The sequence below is a fragment of the Physcomitrium patens genome, chromosome 16, assembly GCF_059467195.1.
Source record: "Physcomitrium patens ecotype Gransden chromosome 16, ASM5946719v1, whole genome shotgun sequence".
Classification (NCBI taxonomy): domain Eukaryota; kingdom Viridiplantae; phylum Streptophyta; class Bryopsida; order Funariales; family Funariaceae; genus Physcomitrium; species Physcomitrium patens.
The window spans coordinates 6,961,119-6,983,918 of NC_143425.1; the positions used below are offsets into that span (position 1 = coordinate 6,961,119).

A 22,800-nucleotide genomic window follows, 5' to 3' on the forward strand; every position below is an offset into this window, starting at 1 on the left:
TTTAACCATAATAAAATATATTAAAATATTAATCATAATTTTCAACATATTTTATTATGGTCATTGATAATCAACTTTCAATATATTTTATTTTGGTCATTGATAATCAACATTCAAATTTAATTTACTGACTTAAAAAACGAGTTAGATCTTACAAGCAAAGACATCAATTCTTCACAATTAAACTTGTATATTAAATAATGTATCACTTGTTATTGTTACAATCAACATATAATGTAGTTTTTAAACACATATGTAATCTAGGTTACAAACTAAGCATCACAATGATGACAGTATTAGTTTCTAAGCATCATTGTGCAGTACAATAAAGAAGTTTCCTTAAGTAAATATATGTGTCACTTAATACTCTTTATCACTACTAATCCTTCAATCTAAATGCGATGTGAATGCTACTTTCTTATTTGATTTAACTAAGTGTGCGCTTTGGTTTTATTACCACTAATCATTCTACCCAAATGCACCATAAATACAACTTTGTTATTTGACTTTAAGTAATTATGATGGTTTATAATTTATAGATTTATTCAAAAAAGTGTAACTTCAATCTTGTGAGGAGAATTAACTGGTTTGAGATCTTATTCCTTGAAGAATATCGTAACACACAAAGTACAATATTTAAAAAAATAAACCGAATTTAACTGTAAATAAAATTTCAAACAACTAACTTATCCCTGGCACTTAAAAAATTACAATTCATTGTTTACAATATGATGATGATGATAATAATAATAATTATTATTATTTCTATTTCAAATTAATGTGTATTGATGAAACAGCCATGTGTAGCATTCTTTACATGTTCTGAAACTTTATATTGTGATTTTTTCTATAATTAAATAAAAAAATCTATTGAGTAGCAACCATGTGTGCATGGACAAATTATAAGATATTTTTATTTTAAATCTTGGTGTATATATATATATATATATATACACACACACACACACACACACATATATATATATATATATATATATATGTGTGTGTGTGTGTGTGTGTGTGTGTATATATAAATACATAACAAAGAGCCAGATAATTAAATAGCTAATTTTGACTTGCAGGCATTGAATCATACAATTTGAATGTAGTGCAATAAATTGTTAATAACTAATAGTATGATAAAATATTAAAATGTTATTGAATAATTTTCATATTGAAGAATTAATCTTTGTTCAAAGTTTAATTTCATTTGTACTCAAATAGAACAAGCTGACTTTTTGTGTACTTGAAAAAGAATCACGGCCTCATATTCACTCTCCATTTCTTTCCCAACCCTGAAGAATAACAATCCAGCTTAAAGAAGAAATATATATATATATATATATATATGCAACTTACCTCGTCAGAACTTAGAGTATCTTTCAACAATTAAACTTCTAACCTTTTGTCATCAAATCACCAAAAGTTAATAGAAATCTTGCATGCGAAACTTCCAAATAGTGGATTGTTTTCTTCCTCACTGTCTCATTATTTGATTTGTTTATTTTCCTCTTTTCTCAACTTCATAATCCAAGGTGTTCAAACACTATATCTTCCATAATCTAGCCTTCACCTTCTTTTTACAATGAAACACTCATCAACCACTCCAAACTTCTACAAACAGAGAGGAAGCAAAACAAAAAAACAAAACGAGGAAAAATCCAAACCCACTAAAAGAAAATCTAGTGTTGGTTGGATTCAAGCTTGGTTCATAAACTTCGAAACCCTAAAAATACACACTCACTGTGTTTAATCCTCCGCCACGCAAAGCCGTCAATTCCAGTGTGGGTTATGAAGCATGTCAAGTCAGCTGTTGGGTGGGTTCTTAACTTTTAAAGCAAGATTGCCCTCAGCATTTAATTAATTAACATTGAGAAATCATAAAAGGGAAAAATACAGAATCAGAAGAATTTTTTTTGTGGTGTGGTTTTTAATAAGAAACTTGGAGTGGGTTGAAAGTGGGCGCCATTGCTACCAAACCATAGCCCTAACCCTAAATTACAACCAAACTCTTACTCTAAATTTGGTCTTGAATTATAACCCACATTCCAACCTTGTATCACAATTGAACTCTAATCCTAAATTAAATCCTAGGTTGTAACTACATCCTAATTCTATATCATAACAAACGACTTTGCTAAATCTAATTCTAAATTATAATTAGATCTACATCATAAAAGATCTAATGCTAATCTTCATCTTTAATCATGTCCAAATTCTAAGTCTAACATAAATCCTAAATTTTGCACATGTTATCGGGAGAAATGAAGAAAGAAGCAAAACAAATCCAGTAGAAATGTTGAGATGACTCAAGCTTTCGCTTGTGTGAAGCCTTATTATGAATGAGCAATTTATTTTTTATTTTTATTTTTATTTTTTTCCTTATTCTTTAGCAATGATCATTCCTCAATTCAGGTGTGAAACATTTGGAATATATGTTTTCAATTGAAGTTAGATAATAAGGGCAAGATGGTTCGTTAGTTAGTGTAGTTTATGTCATATTATTCGATTTTTGTACATTTATTATGGCTCTTTCCAATGTAGTATTAATTATTCTAAAAAGTAAATAAATTGAAATAATTACCTGTATGAATTTTAAAAGCAATTTTTTAAAATTTATAAAATTTACTTCAATCAACTCTAGAGGTAACTTTTTGTTATAAATGTGTACAAGTAGTTTGTGTAGTTAATCATTGGAACTTTGGACAATCAGCTTCTATCAATATATATATATATATATATATATATAATATGTATATTTATTGCTACACATGGTAAATAAATACAAAAATAGAAACATCTTTGTATTTCTTACCACTTCGTCTTTAGTCTTGTTTGTGGTAGTAAATCTTCTCATGATAGATATTCTCATAACCATTTAGTTGATTCATAATATGTCTGAACAAACAAAACTGAAAACTTGTTTGTAACATGCCACTTTTATTTATTTATTTATTTATTTATTTTATTTATCAGGGCAAGTTTTTACACCATCGTAACCATAAAATTACAATAAAAAATAAACTCGAATAATCAAAATTCCGACACTTTTAAAGGGAAACACATGCACATTGTGATTGTAATAAAAACCATCCAAATAAACGAATGTAAAATGGATGCACACTCATCCAATCAAAGATTATAACTTCTGTCACACAGGATTTAAAAGCTTTGTCTTCCAGCATAAATATAAAAAACATAAAAATGAAGATATACGACAATCACCCATTTCGACACATTAACAAAGAAAAATACTGTCGTTTGGGATACCTTTTTCCAACCGTGACATTTATTATGCACCTGGAATCCGTTCTCGTCATTCTTCACACACTGACAAAATAAAGTTAAGAATATGGAATATGGTAACGAGCATCCACTTTTGCTTTAAAAGAAACTTTTTATACAAATATTTCTACTCCAATTGCAAGGATCCCAATGGAGCACACACCCCCAGGCATCCACGTGGAACCAGATCATTGGACGGACTCCTGTAGCCTCCACGGCAGCTAAAATGCGGATGAAAACAACAGGATGAAAATCACTTCCCTTACTGTATTGCAGGGAGACACTCCCCCGTCCAAAATTCGTACATCCAGTCATGGGTTCATTTTTCATCCTCTCGTGGCCCCTTTTCACACCGCGACTCGTATCAAGCGAGACGATCCAGAGAGCTGCGTGGTAGAGGCCTTCTGGTGTATTCATACGGGGATTTATTTTTGGATATGCTCTATTTAGTACACGTTCTACATTATCTTAGATTACAAACTGATTTGAGCGTTAATAAGGCGAAAAAACAGTAGCAGCAATAATGAACGCTCAATGCTGAGTTGGTGCTTTTTAGGGCTAATGCAAGAGGATTATTAGGGTTTCGAGGCATCTCCCAAAGTCCTTCACTGATTGCTTTCTAAAGGTCAACTGCTGGGGAGCGAAGTGGGGAACGGGTGAGTGAGAGGGAGAGGCAGAGGGCAATCACAATCTGGGTTCACAGACTTGGCTCCAAAGGACCTTTTTCTTAATTAATTAATTAAAAATTTGTTTTTCTGGTGCGTGCAGGGGTTCGATGGAGGCTCTCACACAGTGTTCATGTGATTGACAGGCAGCTGCTGCACACACTCTGCGAGACTTCTAGGAAGATAAGAGAGAGAAAGAGACACCTTAGAGAGAGGAGACATAAATAAATAAATAAACAAATAAGTTAATTAGTGTAGCCTCTCCGCCTGGTTGTAACAACCAGAGGGGCCCTGTGACGTGGAGTCCACCTGAGCAGTTGCGTCAGCCGTAGACCTCCTTGGGTGGAGTCGGCTGACGTCAGACCATTTTGTCCTATTCCTTGACTGGATGGATGAATGGATGCATTTATGTGGGTGTTAGTGAGCACAACGGATGGATGATATAATGGAACGACGAACGGAGTCTTTTATCAGGGGGTTTGTTGGTCAGTTCGCTAACCAGTAGGTTCAGATCAAAAGAACACACCCACTCTCATATCTGATCTTTTGTTTAAATTTGGCTTGGTATCATAATTACTAAGCCAAATTGTGTGTGTATCATAGTATTAAATTTACTACTACGCATGATTTTGCCAATCTTCAGTTTGTTAACTTTTTCAGCATGATCTGGTTGTTAAAATGGAACTTTCATGCAGAATCTATGGATATTTGAATACATTTGTGACTAAATTTCTTTACTCCCTGAGAATAATATTGTAAAGTATATTGTAGTTGTATTTTCCTTTTTTCTTAAAGTAAAATCTAAATATTGAATTTTTCTTTGGGTAAAATTTAAAAAATAAGCATGATTGATATATTTTTTTGAATTATGACTTCTTGGATGAAATCAAATAAAAACTGAATAGTTCAAATTGATATTTTATTTTGCATGTTTATTGTGGTTTTAATATTGTCCTACTAACCATTTGAAATTGTATATATATATATAGTATGGTTTGTTTTATCACCCACATTAAATATCTAATGGTTACCAAAGAAAATAAATAACTTTTTATTAAACAGAAAAAAGTAAAAAAGAATAATAAGAACAACAACTTTAACTTTTATTACTTTGATAAAAGTGAATTTGTATTTCTCAAGGAAACTTCACTACATAGTTGAAGTTTGTTTTATTGCATATTTACTTCCAAATGTATCTTAATATTGCCTTAGATTTTGAAAACATTACTAGAATATTTATTAGACTGTAGATTTTAGTAATTTTGATATTTTTCATACCTTGTAATAATTATTTCGAAAAATTATATGTGACATATATTTTATATCAAATGTTTTAGAAGGTTAACTATCCTTAATTTTAAAAATAATGATGTATTTCTAAAACAAACTGAACATTAGTTTTGTTTAAGAGATACAACTACAAATATTTGTAGAATGTTACAAGTATACAAATGTAGATAAAATAACGTTGATTGTACATATAATGTAAGTATTATATATATACACATATACATATACACACACACATAAACATACATATTCTTTTTGTATGAAAATTTTCAAGGGAATGAATTATAAACTTTATCAAACACTCACACTCTTATGATTTGGGACACACACACACACGCACATAAATAAAAGTATACATTCACTTTTACGTTATTGCATTGTTGTTAACAAATCATGACAGAATCAAACAATGTCAGAAGCACAAGATAGAAACCCGGAGCCTCACAAGATTTTGCGTTGGGTGTGGAGGCATCGTCGTGCTGGAACTGACTGACTGACGGTCACCGAGGTCGCCGTCGATGAACCGCGTGTTTCGGTGCGTCAGGGGTTGACTAGCGGTGACCTCATCTCTGTAACGCGACGCCCTGCGACAAATTATTCACCGGTACTGGTCCTACACACACACTCACACTCCCCCTCTCACCACCCTCCTCCATTACTAGTACACATGCGCTGTCCTGAATCTTCACTAGCCAAGACACGCACACTCCTGCAACTCTCAAGCCTCGGGTGAGTAAGTGAGTGAGGGAGTGAGTGAGGGAGTGAGTGAGCGAGTCAATGAGTACGTGAGTGCGTGCGTGCTTGAGCGAGCGAGCGATCGATCGAGCCAGCTAATGAGGGTGTTCCTCATTGCAGCACAAATCACCACCTTATACTAGCTCTCTGCATGCTGCTGCAGTCTGTGCTTTTGTCGGTCTACTTGTTGCCACCAGGTGCTGCTGCATTTTTGCGCTTTTAGTGCAGACAAAAAAGAAAGAACGTATTCGCAGCAGCAGCATTCATGATATACACATTTTTAGAATGGTTTGAGCTTCGAAGCGTTTCCACTACGACAGAATTTTAGACCAGGGTTCCAGGTAGTATGCATTGTTGTCGTCGGTGGTTGTTTGTTCTCAAATTTGCGGCATCGCACGACCGTAATGGAATGAAGGAGGTAGTGATGTTGGTTTCGATCAGCTTGCGCGTACGTGCCGTTGTGTTCGCGTGATTGGAATTTGCTGAGAGGTGAAGCTCGGAATTGGTCGAGTTGGGGTTTTGGGTGGTTGGGTTGATCATCATGGGTCGGGCGCCGTGCTGCGATGAGAGGATGTCAGTGAAGAAGGGGCCGTGGACGCCAGAGGAGGATCAGAAGCTGGTGGCATACATTCAGGAACATGGTCATGGAAGCTGGCGGGAGCTCCCTGAGAAAGCCGGTAAGCTGCGTCCTGCTTCGAAAAGTGACGAATTTTTTCTTGCATGAGACCATTACATTGCGTTCTTCGACCCCAGGTTTTGGATGGATTTGCAGTTAGAATGCTCAGATTCACAGAGAAGGTGTCTCATGTGACCTGTCCGTAGTGAACTTTATGGATTGTGGGAGGAATTTATGGTTTCAGTTTGTGCTAATATTCACGAGAGGTCGCATTTTCTTTTAGGGCTTGCGAGATGCGGCAAAAGCTGTAGATTACGGTGGACAAACTATCTTAGGCCTGACATCAAGCGAGGACGATTTTCGCACGAGGAGGACCAGAAGATAATACAGCTTCACGCCATTTTAGGCAACAGGTACTGAATTTTCTTCCCGTCGCGTTGGGATGTCTCATTTCTGCAGACGTCGCGCGTTGGTTACACTCCACAAAATTGTCAGTTCCTAACAGCATTTCTCGTTTCTTGATTGCATTAGATGGTCAGCCATCGCGGGCCATCTCCCCCAGCGTACAGACAACGAGATAAAGAACTACTGGAACACGCATTTGAAGAAACGTTTGGCACAGATGGGAATCGACCCCATCACTCACAAAACCAGCAGCTCAGGGCTGGCGCTCACTTCCTCCTGGAGACCCATCGTATCTACACAACTTACTCACATGACTCAGTGGGACTGCGCCCTCGCGGAGGCCGAAGCACGGCTCTCCAAGAAGTCTTCGATGAAACCCTTTATTAGGTTTCCCGAGGCAGCGCAATCCTCGGCACATCCCTCAACCTACTTCATGCGGTCCTGGAAGACTGGAATAGAAGACAAGCATCGCCCCAAGTTCGGAATAGTAAAACGGGAATCCTCGCCGGTGAGGATCGATTGTCCATCCCTAGTTCCCAATCCTGCTAGAAGACCTTCGAATTTACTCCAAAACTGGGACACCATCTTGGGCCTGCGCACCGATCAGCCTGGTTCACTCTGGCAACAACCTGGAGCATGGAGTATGTCCCACACATTAAAGCAAATCGCCACTAGCGGGAGGAGCCATCATCTAGATGAGTCGGCCGCTTCGCAGGCTAGATCGAGTACAATCGATATGTCCGGCGAGGTCGCTTCCATGGCCGACGACATGATGTTTCCGCAAATCGATCGCACTGGTTCTAATTTACTCTTCGTGTTCGAATCGGCAGGAGCTACACGGTCCGACAGCGTTGACCGGTATGGCACGACGACGCCTGGAGACTATTTCTCCCCCACCAGCACCTTGCACGGCCCAGACCCAGATTTCACCCATTCCGAATCCGGCAGCCCTTGCGGTAGCAGCACTGATGGATCCACCCTTGATTGCTTCGACTTCACTGTGCAGCCCGAGGGCTCCTTCCACAGCTTCTCACTCCTCCCAAACGGCGACGGCGACGGCGACGACGGCGATGCCCGTCTCCAGGAGTCTTCCTTATATGACATCCCCGACACGTTCTGGCAAGCGGGTCAGGAAACCGAGGCTTTGCAACTCCAAACGGTGGAGATCTCGGATGATGGGGGCCCGGACTCCGGCGGGCTGGATCTAATCATCCCTTTGGATTTCAGCAATGCTGAGTTCTCGCAGCACTTGGAGTCCTTGTGTCAGGAGCCTTCGGAATACCAGACCGACATTGGGGAGGTCCTCTGAACGAGTTTTCAACCAAACCCCCCCCCCCCCCCCTAGTGTTGCAGAGTCACCAGGCATCCAAGCCTGAGCACGATGTCAGTAAAGCTCCTGACTTAGCACATGCAGGGAGAGGCACAGCCCGTTGATTTCGTAGAGCCAGGCTGATCGCTTTACCTTGTAGATCCACACGATACCCACATTCCCCTCCCTGCACGGAACCGCACGAAGATTGTAATTACACAGTTTCTGGATTTTAAATTCTCCTCATTCATTACTCCTTGCACACACTACGAGCCCGCATTATTGTGTCTACTCGGCGAGGGAGCCTGGTTGAAACTGAGGGACATGATCACAGTTTCATGATCAGATCCTCACTTCTGGTAACAATACAAACAAACACAAAACCAAAAGTAAAGATCAAAACTGAACTGGGACAGTTCTTTTCTGGATCCCATGCCCTTTCGCATGCGTTACAGCCCGGCTCATTTGTCAACTACTTCTCATTGTCCTCAGTATACCGTACACGACCTTGCACTTGAAGCCGATCATTCACAAAGACTGGAGTATATGACCAACAGCATATTGGGCAACAGTTTGTCCTGAAATCAGTGGAGGCTTTCTTTGCCCCTTGTTTCAGAGGCATGTGGGGTCTTGTGCAGAGTGGCTCCTCGCTTGAGTGCTCTGCTTCGGAGGCCATCCTGACACACACACACACACTCTGTTCTGCTCTGTATGACCTCTGTAGCTCCAGTTCAAGCTCTGCCCACACCCATGGCGCCGGTAACGCTTCGAATTCCACCTTTTTTTCACGTTCTGATGCTTCTTCCTGTGAGCCAGAATCTCTCTGGAGTACCGCAAGCTTTCCGGTGTAACTCCGATGCCGCTGTGTTTTTCTGGATGCACCAGCACCCCTCGTTCTTCATATCAGCAGCTTCATATTCCATAGCTTTTCAACACAGAGAGGAGTTAGTGGAGTAGCTGTTTTTTCTACCACAAAAAGCCTTGGATTGGATTAACTGATGTGGTGGTTGTGAAAATGATCGTCTTTTTGTGTGTGAAATATGAAACATTCAAGGACGGACTGATAATACCTTGTTGGATGGAGTATGTGAGATTTTTTGAGTATGCCATATATATTCCATAAGATTTTTTTACCAATGAGTGTGTAGGAATTACCAATTTTTTTCATATGCTTTATACTAAAATTTAGAATTGATAAATAATGACCAATTTTTTTATTTGTACACCTTGTAGTAAAATCAAAAGTTTAAAATAAGGCCAACTATTATTTTTCTATAACTTAATAAAAATATTCTTATGTAAAAAATATAAGTATAAATTGAATTATCAATAAGTTTATATTCTTAAGATCTATAATTTTTTTTATTTCTCTCTAAAATATCTATTTCATAAATAAATTAAGGTTTTCTTAATTTAAATATTTATTTTTAGCTCTAAACTTAAGCTTTTAATCTGTAATTAAAGACTATATAATAAATTTTAAATGGTAACTACAAATTATAAATTTTAGACAATTTTTATTGCTGATATTATTTTTAGCCAAAAAACCTGCTAATATAAGAAATCATACTGAATTAACTCGTATGAGTATATTTTTAAAAATAAATAAAATTATAATTTATCTTTTAAAACTTTAATAAATATGTATATCTAACTTTTTCTTGTTTCATTTTAACTTAGAGCCATTTCTAAAATAAATTATATTCCACCTTTTATTAAGACTTTACCAAACTTGTTTTTATTGTTATCATTTTACAAGCATTCTTAAAACTAAAACATGTTATATGGTGGTTTGATGAATCTATTATAATTTCTTATATATATTTTAGAGTTGATGAATCATCTTTTATTATATAATATTATATATAATTTTTTTAGAAAGTAAGTGATAGATTTTTAAAATGATTATTGAATTTTCTATTAAGTAGGTAAATTTTTTACTTTGTATATTTTTACATGTTGATTCTTTTGCATAATTATTGGCACTTTTAAACTTATTCAAACTTGATATTAGTAAGCTTAGATATTGTCTAATTTTTAATCTTCAAAGAGTGTCAACTTTATTCATTTTAGAAGTTTATAAAGAAAATATTCATTGAGTTGGTGCATATATTTATACATACATATTTGTATGATTCTAATTTTATCTGATTTTATTTATAATAAGCTTGTATCTTGTTAATAAGGCTTTATAGTCTTTTATACTATATGTAGGTTTTACAAAAATATTTATAACTTATGGATAAGAAATAATATCTTATAAAATTTTATTATTCTTCTCTTGCAATACAACTTGTTATTTTAAAAGTAGATAGTTAAATTCTTCTTACATGTTAGGTAGTACACATATTGAGTTACAATTATTTGAGTTTTTAAATCTTTTGCTAACTATACTTAAATACTTTTTTCCAATAGATTTATTTATAGCTTTTAATTTTTCATAATCTATATCAATATATTTTTTATGCTAACAACTAAACAATGATGAAGAAAACTAATGTCTAATATTCTTAAATAATAGAAGTGTTTGTTGATATTTTGTATAAATTTTGTATTTGTAATTTTTTGGTTATGTCAAAAATAATAGTTTTGATTTGAAAATATCTTCTTTTTAAGGATTGTTTTATTAGCAATGTTAATTGTATCTCTCTTTGTAACTATACAAACTATCATTTTAATACAAGACCATAATATTTACCTCAAAAAAATCTAATAATTACAAAAAAAGTTTTAAGACAAATCATATTTTAAATTTGAATAATTTTTTTATATCTATTAGTTGATTTATTTAAAATTTGAAGTAACTAACATTTGATGTTGCAACATACAACAACAAAAAAAAAAAAAAAAAAAAAAAAAAAATCCAATATTTCTTTTAATAATTTGATGTCTTTAACTATACCTTGTTTTATTTTAAAATACATAGTCATTAATATAACTTCTTTGATACTAGACTTCTATACATTCTAATAGTGTATGATAGATACTTATATATTATACTTTTTAAGTGTTAGTTTTACATATATTACCATTAGAAATTCTAATATCTTTTGTTTAGATTGGTTGTTGCTTGGTAATGCTCAATTTTATTAAATTACTAATATAAAGTTAGAGTGGTGTTAAAATTCAAAACTTCTATACTAAATGACTTGCAACAAGGAGTCGTTGATCACAAAACCCTAAGTGAGAAGGAGCAGCTGCACCATTTTTTTATATTTTAAAGTCGCGACCTCCTTAATCGAAAAATCAAATCAATCCAAATCGTTAGCTTTTGAATCTGATGTTTGGTCCAAAACATTAAAAACAACGACATATCAAACAGGTAAAATTTATTTTACATGAAACAATGAAGAATCTCAGAAACTACCCAAGCTGTTCAGAATTAACTACTGTTCATTTCAAAATAATTTCAGGAATATCTTACCGATCCATCCACCAGTCACAGTACCGGCCAGTTCAACAATTTGATCATCTTTTTTGTCGTCTTTACTCATCAAATCAGTACACGAACGTATTTTCGGCAATGCCCACAAACTGAGTTCACATTACTGAAACGAGAGTATGGCTTCACAATCAGTCCCCATTTGTCGCAAATGCAGTTTTCCCGTAGTCCCTTCTTTGCAGATCCGTCGCAACCAATCTTCGTCGAAGCTCGTGAGCTCCAACGTCGTCGTATCGCCATCTTTTGTTTCCAGCAATTCCGAGGATGATACCGACCAGGCACCACCACACCAGATGCTCCAGATCGAAGTGGGGCCTTGTCGTCTCGATTGACTGATAAGTCTGTCTGTCTGTCTGTCTGCGTCGTGTCTGAATTCAGTGTTGGAGGCTCTACTTCTCTCACGCTCTCTCTCTCTCTCTCTCTCTCTCTCACTCTCTCTGCATCTGAGCCAACGACAACCACACAAATGCAACAACAGAAACACACACACACTCTGAAACATGATTAGGATCTTGTCCCTTTCGACAACGCTTTTTCTGTTGCAGAGCTCTCTCTCTTTCTAGATGATCGATTCGACATGTGTGAGAAAAATCTAGAACTAGTGATCATAATGTGCCCTGTTGTTGGCTTTGGTTGTTTTGTGCTCTTGTGATGCATCTTTCATGTCCTGTTATAGCAACCTGATTTCCACCTTTTCTAGTTTGAATGCCCAAGTATTTATTTATAGTTTGAGTTCCAGTACAGGGGAGTTGGGGTGGAGACATGATACCCAGCTTAGCTATTTGTGTGCAAACTGTGTGTTCATGTCTTAGCCCCTACCTCCCACAATGCAATGCAGTTGCTTTAAGCTTGTGAAGTTGATAGCAATGATAAAGTGGTTGGGGACAGCAAATAAAGAAGGGGATATCAAAGTACTCGACCAATGTTTGGATTTCAGAAAGGTGGTAAAACATTTAATGGTGCAAATGGGGAATTTCTATCTATCTATATATAATATACAATATAATAATATAATTAAAAAAACCTGCATGGTGAAAATGGATGTGTGTATATATATATATATATATATATATATTCAATCTTTTAGAAGTCATTCAGAATATATTGGGTATTGGATGTAGTGATTGATACTACTCCAAGAGCAAATATAACTAATGCTTTCATAGAAGATATTCTTATAAGTATATTATAAATAGTTGTGGTGGAACTACTAGTTGAACAATTATTAGTATAAAAATGCTTAATCATCATCCAGTGTTTTTTAAAAGGTTAAACATTATAAAATGCTAAAATTAATCCTTTTGAAATATATTAGAACCAAATAGAAGAACTTAAATTATAGTTCATTTTTCATAAAATCTTGCAATTATTCTTTATTTATTTATTTTTAAATAAAAATAATGTGAACGATTTGTGTTACTTATATAATGAAGTATTCTTTAAAATTTCTGAAATCTTTATGAATCTAGTATATATATATAGATAGATAGATAGATAGATAGATAGATAATTTTTTTAAAAAAATCTTGTACATTCCCCATTGTCTTCTACAAGTTTTTATAATCTTTTACAGCCATTGAACACAACCTTCCATCATTTAAAAGTATTTACAAAAGACTTTAAATTTTTAGAATATTCTACATATATTTGAAACTTATTGTAGAAGTTTTTATAAAACCTAGCTGTTATAGTGTAGGTAAAGAGACAAGACAGTGAACACATTAGTCTTATCAATACAAGTTTTGGAGCTATCTAAGTGTTGTTATGTTTTCAGTCTTTTATATGGTCGTACTTTTAATTCAGTGTCTTGTTTCTCTTACACTTCTTCTTCTTCTTTTGGTTCTTTTTCATTTTATTAAAAATATAACAAGATTGTTTACTTCTATTAGAGTTTTAAAATTCCTTGTAAATTGAGTAGATCAATTTTCTTCCTAAAAAATAGTATACATCTAAAAGGTTGTTACTTACCTTTCAGTTATTACATTGTCTTATAGTAGTATTATTCTATATTACTAAATTTCAGTTATTACATTGTCTTATAGTAGTATTATTCTATATTACTAAATTATACAACTTTTAAAAAGTTATCATATTGATTTGGAAGCTTCAATTATTTTTTTCTACAGAGACATTAACATAGAATCAACTTAAGATAAAATGGATTATTTTTTTATTATTTCTATAACATCTAAGTTTTTAGGATAAGTATGTTAATTTTTAGAAATAGTATTACTAAGTGACAATAAAACAAATTGCAAACTATCCAACTTGATACTCTTTTATTAAAAAAATATAATTAATAGAAAGTGTTAAAAATGAAAAAATTAGATGCCAAATAAAGATTTTATTTAGTAAAAACTAAAATAGTATGCTAAGTAAGTTTAATACAAGTAAATTTTATTTTGTGATTTTTTAATGAACGTTATTATTTCTACTCTAAAAGAGTGATAAAGTACAATTTATAGAAATTATTTTAATAAAATCTATAATTATTTAATATAAAATTTAAAATTATTTTTCAATTCTTTCAATAAATAAAAAGTATTTATGATAAAATTTGAAAAAACCTTTAGAAAAAGTGATAAAGAAAAGATTGCATTATCAAATTACTAGACCTTAGGAAGTGAAGAAATCCTATTTTAACATGTGCTATTGAATTTGAAATATTTGTATTCAATACTAATTAGAAGAAGAATCTTATTAGTAAACTTTAAATAAATTTTAGAAATTATGTTGAATTTTTATTTTTTATAATTTTAAACATTATAATGTTTAGTAATTTAATTCTACAAGTAATATGAAAGCATCAACATGCTTTATTAGTAAGAACTTTGTCAAATAACAAAACTTGTATTGTGTAAAAATTTAAATTTCTTTAAGAAAAATATTCAATGATTTGTTGAAGTTATTAATAAATTGATTCAGTAAGTTTTTTTTTTTTTTTTTTTTAAATAAAACTTTTGGAATTAATTACAATAAATGAGGAAATATGTATATGATTTTAATATAGTATAATTTTTTATCAAATCATGTTATTTTTTGACTTCTGCAGTTTACAGTTAAAATTTGGTAATAGATTAGTCAATTTAAAACTTATTTTCTAAAACAATGTTAGTTATAGAAGAAAGAAAGAAATGAAATAGGAATAATTCAAAATTAAAACATTTATATTAGGATCTAACAAATAAATATTAATTTTACATTTTATGCTACTATATAAAGAACTTTAAACAATAAGGTCATCTAATAATTATCTATCTAATAACATAAATTTAAGGACATATTATAAAAATATAATCTAAATATGATACTAGAATACTAATCATATTATTATGCAATTGAACTACAAAAAAGAACAAATCAACTATTTGGACCAATTTATTTTTTATTACAAATTAAATTATCAAAAAAAATTAATATATTCAATATATCATACCAAAATAATTATCATTAATAATCTTTAATAAGATTTTTTTTTTCATTTACAAAAACAATAATGGATCACTTTGGATGTGTGTGGATTATTAGTGACTAATTAAAGTAATAATATAAATTTATTATCCACTACTATTAATCTCAAGATTGTTGAAATATATTTTTCAAAGGTTGATAATTGAGGAATAAAAACTTCTTTTAGATTAAAGTAGTAGACCAATAGAAGATAAAAATCTTACATAAGACACAAAAATTATAATTATATATTTTTTTCCATTTGATCTTGTAGATACTCTGACAATCTTTAACATAAGACAAATAATATATTTTCGAATTGTTTAGATGTTTTTTTCACTAGTTAATTAGTTTATGTTTTTTATATACTTTAAGAGTAAAGATGATTAAATTTAATGTGTAACTGAATTTAAATACATTAATAAAATAAGTATTTTACACTAATTTATTTATTTATTTGCTTTTATTGATATTTGGTAAGTTCTTTAATAATCTTATATTAAATAAAGGAATTTATGTACTCTCTAAGAAAATTTAAACCATCACAAAGTAGAAAATTCCTTCAGAAATCAAAAATTAAATTTATCTATATAAAATTTTAGAAAACTAACCTTTTAAGAAGCATATGTATTAAATTGTGTAATCCATTTTATACTTTTGTAATATGGCAATGATATAAAAACTCTCCTTTATTGCATATTTTCTTGGAATATCTCTTGCTATAAATACCAAATATCAAATTTATGACAAAGAAATTTTTGCAATAAATAATAATTCAAAAATTGGAACTTTTACCAGCTGAGGCTTAAAACAAAATATTTTAATTTAATAATTAAAAGAATATAAAATATCTTATATTTTAAAAAAAATTTGATAAAATAATGAGGAAATCAAACTTATATAAGATTTTAGTTTAAAAAAATACAAAATTAACATACAAAATAATTGATGGATATGATTGTAGAATTTTAAAAAAGAATTACTCAATTTTGTGATGCATATATAAGATTCAAGATTTTGAGATATTACTTATGTTCTTTATTTCAATCTCTTTTTTATTCTGAATAATCATGGTCATGATTGTAAATAAATTTTATTCTAAATTTTTCAACCTTTGAAGATAATTTTTTTGTTAAAATGGTTTTAGATTGTTTTACTAAAATAGATTAAAATTATTTTATCATTAAGTAAAATTAGAAAATTATGATAAAAAAAAACATCTAAATTATTTCTTCATAATATCTAGTATATTTATATACTACAAAAAGATATAAATGTGATTAAATTCTACAACTTATATTCAATTTTTGAAATCTTACACATCATAATCAATATTTGTATAAAAAAATTATCTTAAAATAGATAAGATAATTGTACATATTAGCTAAGTTTTTAGAGAATATCCTTGTTGTAGTATAAATATTTAATAAAGTGATCTAATAGATTTTATATAATTTTCAAAGACCTTTTTAAATACAATAAAATAAATTTATCATAAAAATTTACTATTAGTTTTCAAAATATATATATATATATATATATATATATAATTTTTAATAATGTTTTATTCAAATTAAAGATATTGCAATTTTAATTATTTACTTTTAATTATTTAAAAGAACTCGTGTCTTTTAGGTGAGAAGCTCAAAGAAGATAAAACATTCATACAAACTATCATTTTAAAGCTGCAATCAAATATAAAATTAGAATTAGATATATATATATATATATATATATATATATATAATTTACAAAAAATTACAAACACATTGATCATCAAAAAAGAAAGTCTATCAAAAAAAAAAGTCATTTATTACTACCCTCCAACTATTTCCGATTTTTTTCTACTTTTAAGTTTTATATATTTGCTATATGATTTTTATTAGAAAATAAAATAATCTAACTATATATAAATATATATAGACTTTGGAGAAGAACAAAGTATGTACATTCATTCATTGGCCAATCAAAGTATATTCACACCATTGCCCCCTCCCCTTCCCCTTCCCGCCATCACTTTTGGATATAGTCTAGCTGGCAGCTTTCCGACAACAATTAATCCCAGCTGGCATGGGTGACGGCATGCAGAAGCTCAACTTGGCGGGGGGGAGGGGGCAACAACTTTTGTTCCCACCCAGATGGTTGTTAAAGTCAACCAGGTTTCTCATGCCCACCCACTACTGTTTCATTCCCCTTCGTATTAATCATCCACCGACCCATGGAACGCATCCATCATTCATCCATCTTTGGATGATTTATTTGGTGTAGTTTTCCCATCTATTTGCCCAGTTGTAAAAACCTGAGGTCACCAATGGGGGTTCCTTTGGGGCCAAATTTCAACACAAAGTGTAGGACCACGCGTGTTCACCACTCACAAGCCCCTCAAGTTGTATTTCCCACAAGCAAAATTTGTTTTGTGTTCCTTTTTTCTTTTTCTTTGATATTAGTATGTGCATTTGTAATAGTTCATTACATCAAACAAGGTCTTGGTGCCCTGAAATGTGTGTGTATATATATATATATATTAAATATGTGTTTGTGCATGATATGTGGTTGGAAGCTGTACTAGACAAACTCTGACTTTAGGGAGTAGTGCTTTTATGAGGAGATGGGGCAATGGGAATATTATGGTACTTGGGGTGTGGCTGCTCCATGCACTTGTTCTTTTTTCTGGTGTATTAGTGTGATAGGAAGGAGGAAAAAAATAAATATAAAAATAAAATTTAAGTAGTTTGTATCCATGTGAAGGGTATTGTTGCCTTTTGTGCACATTAGTCCATTATATATATATATATATATAGATATATACATACACACACATTTACACACATACATTGACATTAAAGTGCAAGATAGAGGGGTTTACTCAAGCACATTGTGTTTACAAAAGTTGAAATGTAGTATGACAATGAGTCAACTAAATTATTCTTTATGAGCATAGACAAGAGATTGCCTTTCAGAGGTGTAGCAGATATTCGATCTGTTAAGTTTTATTCAACTTTCAAGTTTCTTTTCTTAAAAAATTCTTGGTTCTAAAGGTCTTTCAAACATTGAACTCGACATCCCGTAAAGCAGTGCGGTTTGATAAAGTAAAATCTGCAAATATTTCAAATACTTAAAATATAAATTTACTGATTCAACTCTGATAATATATATATATATATATATATATAATTCATGTGCATAAGCACATACATGTGTATTTGTTTTGGTCTGAATTTTTTTATTTAAATCAATCACACATGTAGAATTTATGTAATATCATTTACATATGATTTTAAACTTTTAATGTTATTGATTCTACAAATATATATATATATATATATATATATATATGTATATATTTATATTTATATATTCATTTTTTTTAAAAATAGACCATGTTTTACTTGGTCATGTTATAATTCTTGGATAAATAATTTTTATAATTACAGAAGAAAAGTATGCAATAAAAATAAAATAAATAAAATTGCTGAACATGTTATTTTTTAAATAATTTTTTTAAAAACTATTCACATCATGTTATTTATTTTTATGTTAATAATAATATTCTACTTCACATGCTAAAAATATATATATATATATATATATTATTTTTTGATTTATTTTAATCTTTAGATTTTTCTCTTTTTCTCTTTTTAATCTTACTGTCTTCACCTAATTTTTATTCAACTATCACCAACCGATTTTTTTAATATTTTTTTTACTGTTAACTTGAATGATGAAATATTTTTTTTAATTTATTTTTGAATGAATTCCACCGCCTTACAGAACAAAATATCATTACCAAACCTACACCAAAAGCACTACTCCACCTCAAACAATAGATCGTCAAGAGGTTATCGCATCCGTTTTATCGGTAGACATGTTCACACAGCCAGATGGGATTCTGGTCATCTGGAAGGGAAACTTGTGGGGACCATATGCTCGTGACGATCACTACGAGATCCTATCACCCATCCAGCCAACCTGATAGTGGTGGTGGTGGTGCAGCTCGGAGCTTCGAGGAGGGGACCGAGGAAAGTGAGGCTTGTCTTCCTTCCTGCTTTCCCTTCCTACCCCTCCCTCCGCCAACGCAAACAATGCCTCTCTCGGCTGCCCCCTCCTCCGCCACCCCTTGTCTCGTCTCGTCTCCCTTCAGTGGACAAATCAAGAAGAAGACGATAAAATAGAAAATTCTTAGTAAAAACACACAGATAAAGAAAATCGAACTATAGGAACGGATGGGATGGATTTCGGAGCCGTCCACCAAGTCAACAGCCACGCCAATGTGCCGCGTACTTCATTTTTTCTCATTCTTTCGGCGCTGGAACGGCACCTAGCTCCCTCCCTGCCTCCCTCAATGCGAGAAGGAATGATTCCATCCAGTGCGTACGCAGCCGTGCATCCCAACGCATCTCTCTCTACTCCACCGGGCTCTGCGAGTTAGACATCTCTTTGCAACGTGGCTGGTCTTGAAATTCTGTTCGATTTGCCCTGCAGAAAATGAAATGAGACAAAAATAAATAAATAAATAAATAAATAAATAAGCCGTTATAAAAATTCTCTGCATGTAAGAACTATTCACATTGTTTTCTTGCGATTTTAATATAATTTCTTTAACGCCCGCGAATTTGTGTCTTCTTCCTCTCTCTCTCTCTCTCTTTCTCGAGATCTAATCTCTCAATTCTTTTCTTGTGGCCACCGTGAAATCAGCTGATGTTGGCACTACCCTTGACGCATGTCACCGCAACCCCAACCAACAAGCTTCAAAATGATCATGCATGACGTCTATTGTCAAGTCTGCGTCAAATCTTCGCCAAGGGCTCACACAATGGCCGCCGGTTTAAATGGTAGCGTTGGCGCAACTCCTTCCTTCCTTCCTGTCTGACTGCCCTGCCATGTCTGCACACTCCCCCCTTTTGAATTCTCCCGATTGATTCGCAGACGACCTACTACACATGAATGGTGGATGCTTAGATAATATCCACATATTTTCGCTCATCTGGCTTTCAACATTTGCATGAACAGGAAGACAGAACTACTTTTCTCATACAACTAGGAAACATTTATGAGATGAGCAAAGTACATTGAAAAGTCTTTTTAAGGGATAATAGCTCAGTTTCATTCTTTCAGCTGCAGTATTGACCATTGTTCACTACCAAGATCTTCAAATTGGAAGAATATCAAATCAGATTTATGAAACAGTATTTATATACATATATGTTCTATTCACATGAGTGTGTATATATAATACTGTTGGTAGCACTACACATTTCTAAGCATGTTTCAAAAAAAATTGAGATCAAGATTCTTTTATGATTCATATAGCATTCAAAAGTATACAGTTGTTCCACAAATTCTATGGTAACCATCCTCAATGCAAGGCAACATGATTCAAATCTTCAGCATTGGAAATCTGTCAATATATTCCAATTCATGCATTCTATTGCTTGGACCAAGCTTAAACAGTTACCTCCAGTACATAAATAGTTCAAAAACATGCTGCAGTGAATCAGACTGTGTAAAAAAGATGAGGTACTGAAGCATGTATCTCAAATGAATGCATGGAACACAATAATTGGTAATTAAACTGAATTGCTATCCTCATTTAAAACCTTTTTCTCTCTTGAATAGTAACACAAATAATGAATATAAGAGGTATTTAATTCTTTTTTGAGCAGTTACATACATGACTTGACTTTGACTGGCTTTGACCAGAGGAAGAGGAAGCTTGAGAGAGAGAGAGAGAGAAAAAAAGATAGAGATCATCCAGAACATTCTGGGAGAGTTTCCAGAGGCCAGGAGGGGGGAATGAGTTTGACAGCCAAATCCATCACAATCCTAGTGGACAGCTCAGCTAGGGGGGTGCATCATGCATTGCCAATGGGTGCAACCCACGTAATTGAATTGGCCCAGTCCCATTCTGGTTCACACTCACCACCACCACCACAACCACCACCCCCCTGGACCAGCTTAATCAGGACCTCAAATGTCCCAGCCACATCAGCAGTGTGAAAGCAGATCTGTGCCACGTGTCCACGTGCCTGAGGCTGAATTCCTTCATCGGACTAGTCAATGCGTTCTAGTCACTCCAATGACCAGGTCCTTTCTGCACCAACCAACCTTCTCAACCCCAACCAATTACCCTCTTTACATTAATGTATGTATGAGTGTGTATGTATGTATATATATGGAGTGAGTTAGAGATTTTTTTTGGTGTATTCTCAAGTAGTTGATGTTGTCACATTGAAAGTATTTTGTTTTGTAGAATATTAACTATGAACCAAACCAACACAAAATATCTTAAGATGTTTTTCATTTCACTTTCATTGCAAAATAATGTACATCTTATTTTAAATTACTATATGTATATATATATATATATATATATATATATATTTATAAAAGAAGAGATATTAGAAATGTGTGTGTGTGTATGTATACATGTACACACACTACAAAGGATTGCCTGTCAGTGAAAATTCTTGTTTGTGTTTCAATAAACATTCATCATAAAGTTTATTATACAACCAAAAACCACTATACTCTTAAAAACATTTAAGTAAAAAACCAGTTTAAGTTCAATTGTAAATTAAACAGTTATATTATCAGTTTCTTACTTTTGATAAATGAATGACAAACACACACACAGACACACGTGTGTGTGTGTGTGTGTGTGTGTGCATATATATATATATATATATATCAAAGTGTTTGTATTTCAAAACAATAATTAAAAAAAATACAATCAAATACTAATGGTTTTGTAGCATGAACATATACACACTAGAAGCACATGCTAAGAAGTCTTTTGTTTAAGTTGATTTAAGCAAATACAACAATAACAATCTCATACAAAAGAAAATTATCAATGATAAAGTAAACATTCTAAGCAATTTAAAGACTACAGTTGTAAGTTAGTTCATAATGCATGCATGGTCATTGTTTCTAGTCAATCAAAATATAGCTTTCTCTGAGGTTAATAGATATTTGTGTTATGATTTTGGCATTCCATATATAATTTAAATAAGAATAATCGTAATTACATGGAATACGTCCATACATACATTCATACACACACTTGTGTACAATTTGATTTTTTTTATGGGATGGTTCCTTACACACAATGTATGAACCTCAATTACATTATTCCCCAAAACACACACTTTCTTTAAAACAATGACACTGCTTTTTGATGCAGATCCAGGGATAGTTTCACAGAGAATCTCTACAGTCACTTGCTCAAAACCTCAAACCATTCAACAGATTATTTTTCTTTCCATGTCCAAAACCTTAGTGCCGCAAAAAGAGATTTGTTGCTTGGTGGAAAGCTTGTCTGAGCTTGCAATGGGGAAAGAAAACCATATATATATGACTCTATGGAGAAAGCAAAGGGTGGGAGATCAGCAGTGCACTCAAATGAATAACAAAAGTCAAATCCTTTAGCGTGTACTGAAGGTGACCTTACTCAAGGCCTTAATCACACAAATCCATAGGTAGTAGTACCATGAAGAAGTCTCATTCACACAACAAATTTTAGGGGAACTTGTTAGGGAACTCTTCTTTAATCCCAATTGCTGCAAAGCAAAAGTGTGAGGGGCTTCTACCTCCATGGATTCAA

The 22,800-nt window shown here is 32.7% G+C and overlaps 1 protein-coding gene across 1 annotated transcript; it reads left to right on the top strand.

The window, feature by feature from the left end:
- The first annotated feature begins 5,869 nt into the window (after positions 1-5,869).
- On the top strand, positions 5,870-8,571 carry LOC112293267 (uncharacterized). The gene is made up of 3 exons (XM_024542489.3): positions 5,870-6,652; positions 6,875-7,004; positions 7,123-8,571. The coding sequence occupies exons 1-3, from the start codon at positions 6,517-6,519 to the stop codon at positions 8,303-8,305; spliced, it is 1,449 nt and encodes a 482-aa protein (XP_024398257.1). The 5' UTR covers positions 5,870-6,516; the 3' UTR covers positions 8,306-8,571.
- The last annotated feature ends 14,229 nt before the right edge of the window (positions 8,572-22,800 follow it).

Coding starts and splice junctions, on each gene's coding strand:
- LOC112293267 (XM_024542489.3), top strand. CDS start 6,517: ATGGGTCGGGCGCCGTGCTGCGATGAGAGGATGTCAGTGAAGAAGGGG. Junction 6,653..6,874: donor GGAGCTCCCTGAGAAAGCCG/GTAAGCTGCGTC, acceptor ATTTTCTTTTAG/GGCTTGCGAGATGCGGCAAA. Junction 7,005..7,122: donor CACGCCATTTTAGGCAACAG/GTACTGAATTTT, acceptor TGATTGCATTAG/ATGGTCAGCCATCGCGGGCC.